Source organism: Vigna radiata, chromosome 10 (assembly GCF_000741045.1).
Source record: "Vigna radiata var. radiata cultivar VC1973A chromosome 10, Vradiata_ver6, whole genome shotgun sequence".
In the NCBI taxonomy this organism is placed as follows: Eukaryota; Viridiplantae; Streptophyta; class Magnoliopsida; order Fabales; family Fabaceae; genus Vigna; species Vigna radiata.
The window spans coordinates 14,502,955-14,505,590 of NC_028360.1; the positions used below are offsets into that span (position 1 = coordinate 14,502,955).

The 2,636-nt window shown below is 39.0% G+C and overlaps 1 protein-coding gene across 1 annotated transcript; it reads right to left on the minus strand.

Annotated features, from left to right (window-relative positions):
- Positions 1 to 202: 202 nt before the first annotated feature.
- LOC106774872 (WEB family protein At1g12150-like) lies at positions 203 to 2,221 on the minus strand. Its single transcript, XM_014661898.1, has 2 exons — positions 2,057 to 2,221; positions 203 to 1,777 (listed from the first exon to the last, which is right to left on the minus strand). The coding sequence occupies exons 1-2, from the start codon at positions 2,219 to 2,221 to the stop codon at positions 203 to 205; spliced, it is 1,740 nt and encodes a 579-aa protein (XP_014517384.1).
- Between the last annotated feature and the right edge of the window lie 415 nt (positions 2,222 to 2,636).

The window sequence follows — 2,636 nt, forward strand, 5'->3', positions numbered from 1 at the left end:
CTGAAGGTTTTCAACAGTGATATGGCTTCTTCACATCTGAAGCTTCTTCACATTTGCATGGAAGTTGGAAACAGTGATATGGGTTTGAAAGCTAAATGATTGATCATGTGGTGCAAGGAGCCTTTCAACTCCCAAGAGAAATTAAGGCACAAAGGCAGTGAATGCTATTGAATACTGATAACCGAGACTGAGATTTTCACTTTTAAATACGCAGAGAGATTGATCTTGGAGAATTTTCTGTGCCTTCCAAGCCTTGTTCTTCTAGACGCCACTTCTTTAGTTCGTTCTCAACTACAACCTTTGCAGAATCTGCCATCTCTGCATTCTTCAGAGCCATGTCTGTTGCAGCCTTTATTTCCTCAATTGCTTTCAGGTTTGCCTCCACCTTTTTGTTCACTTCATTCTTTCTTAAGTTGATTGCTTCCACCTGAGCCATTGATGCTGTTTCTGTTCTGTCAATCAAGTCTTCAGACTCCTTGATTTTCCCACTCAATGCTGCAAACTCATCAACTGTCAACACAATCTTTCCATTAGCATCTAAAACTGAGGACGTGTCTTGACTGTCCACACTTTCAGACATCATCTTCATCGCCACAATGGCTTTTCGTTCTGCTTCTCTGGCTTCCTCAGCCTGTTTCATATAAAGCTCCAGTTTCTTCTCCAATTCTTCTGCCACAGCTTTGGATTTTTCAGCCTCATGCTTCAGCTCTTGAGTTTTGCTTCTTATTTCTTCTTCTTCCTTTCTTGCAACTTCTGTCTCAAATGAAAGCTGTTTGATCCTCAATTCTACTTGAGCACAGTTTTCAGATTCTTTGTCCGCCCCAGAACTTGTCTCTTCTGATCCTTTCCGTAGTTCATCAGTTATGGTACAAGCATGGGCTTCTGCTGCCTTTTGCTTCTCCTTGAGATCCTCTTGCTCTTTCTTGACTTGCTCTAACTCTGTCCTAAGTAGATCCACTAGGTTTCTCAAGGAGGTTTCCTCTTCCACAACTTCCTGAAGTGTTTTTTTGGCTTCTTCGATCTCCAAAGTTATAACTCTCACTGTATCCATCTCTGAAGCATGTGCCTGTTTCACCTGCTCTTGGAGAACCTGAATCTCTTTACTTGTTTCATGAAGTTTGGCCTCTAGACCCTGTGTTAGTTCCTCGTCACACTCCTTCTTCAAAGCCATCAATTTATTCTCTGCTTCTTCCTTGGCATTTTTGTAGAAACTTACTTGTGCTTCTCTTTCTTCCGCGGCCTTTACCTGACCATCTAGGGCTTGTGATGAGGCAACCTTCAAATGTTGAATTTGTTCTTTCATGGTTGCAATTTGGTTTGAGAGTTCTTGGAGCTTTTCTGAGTTCAATTTTGCAGAACGCTGAGCCTCTCCCGCTGTTTGGAATGCAGCCAGTTTTGCCTCCAAAGCTGTGTCAAAATCCTGCCTGATTTTATTGAGTTCTTGCTTGGAAGCATCTAGTTCCTTTACTGTTGTTGTGTACTCTTTTCTTGCATGCTCCAGTTCTTGTTTCCATGCCTCATATCCTATAGCTTTTTGAGATAATGCCTGTTCAAGTTCTTTGGCTTGATTCTTCACAGCTTCAGCAGCCTCTATGGCTGATTGCTTTGATTGTCTGACACTGTTGAGCTTCTTTGACAATTCCTGAAGTGTTAAATTGGCCTTATCAAGTTCGGAAAGTGCTTTTCCTTTTGTGATCTCAGAACTATCCAGCTTTTTCTTTATTGTGGTTAATTCTCTCTGGGCCAAGAGAAGCTGAGTCTCCTTTTCCAGCACATTCTGCAAGTCACACAATTGATTACTAAACTTTTACCTCTAGTTTTGTTTATAGAGCTAAAAATAAAAAAAAAAAAGAAATATTAACGACATTCTAATCTTAAAATCAAACTGTTAACTAACATCCTTAAGTTTAAAAAGATATATATATTTTTTTCTATCTAAATAAGAGTTTAAACACTTGAAGCTTAAAGATTTCTTAAAAGATAAACTATCCATCTCCAAATAGCACATGTCCTTGTCCTAAATTGTTTTTAAGGAAAAATTATGTTTGATGTTTACCTCTGACGATCTTCTCTTGAAAGAACGTTTGTCCTTTGACACGGCTACTTCACCAAATAAACTAACTGCTGCTCTAACAGATTGAAATGGAGCCCTTGTGTCAATCTCTCCAACCTCTCTTGGAGAATCGGATTCCTTTTCTTGATCTCTAACTCTGAAACTCATTATACGCTTGAAAAAGGTATCTGCATGCATGCAGCAGATGATACGTAATAAGGAGCAATGTACAGATAAATCTTATTACACGAAACTTTGTAATAACAACGTATTTATATGCTTTCAAACTTCACCAACCTTGATGTATCATACCATTACATGCAAAGTTATGCAATGCTTACCTTAATGTCTGATGTTACAACAAAGGATATAATGAAACAAATATGGAGGCAGAGAGTTCTCCTTGCAGTTGATCAGGTAGGACCCAGATAATGAGTTTGAAAAGTGAAGGTGTTGAAATTCAAAGAATGAAAACGTTGGTTCCTTTTAAGTCCAACTTTTATTTACCTTCCTGATGAGACCGTTGAAAGAAGGAACGCCCTAAAATATGGCTGGTTAAATTTGCTTGGAGTAGAATTGGCTA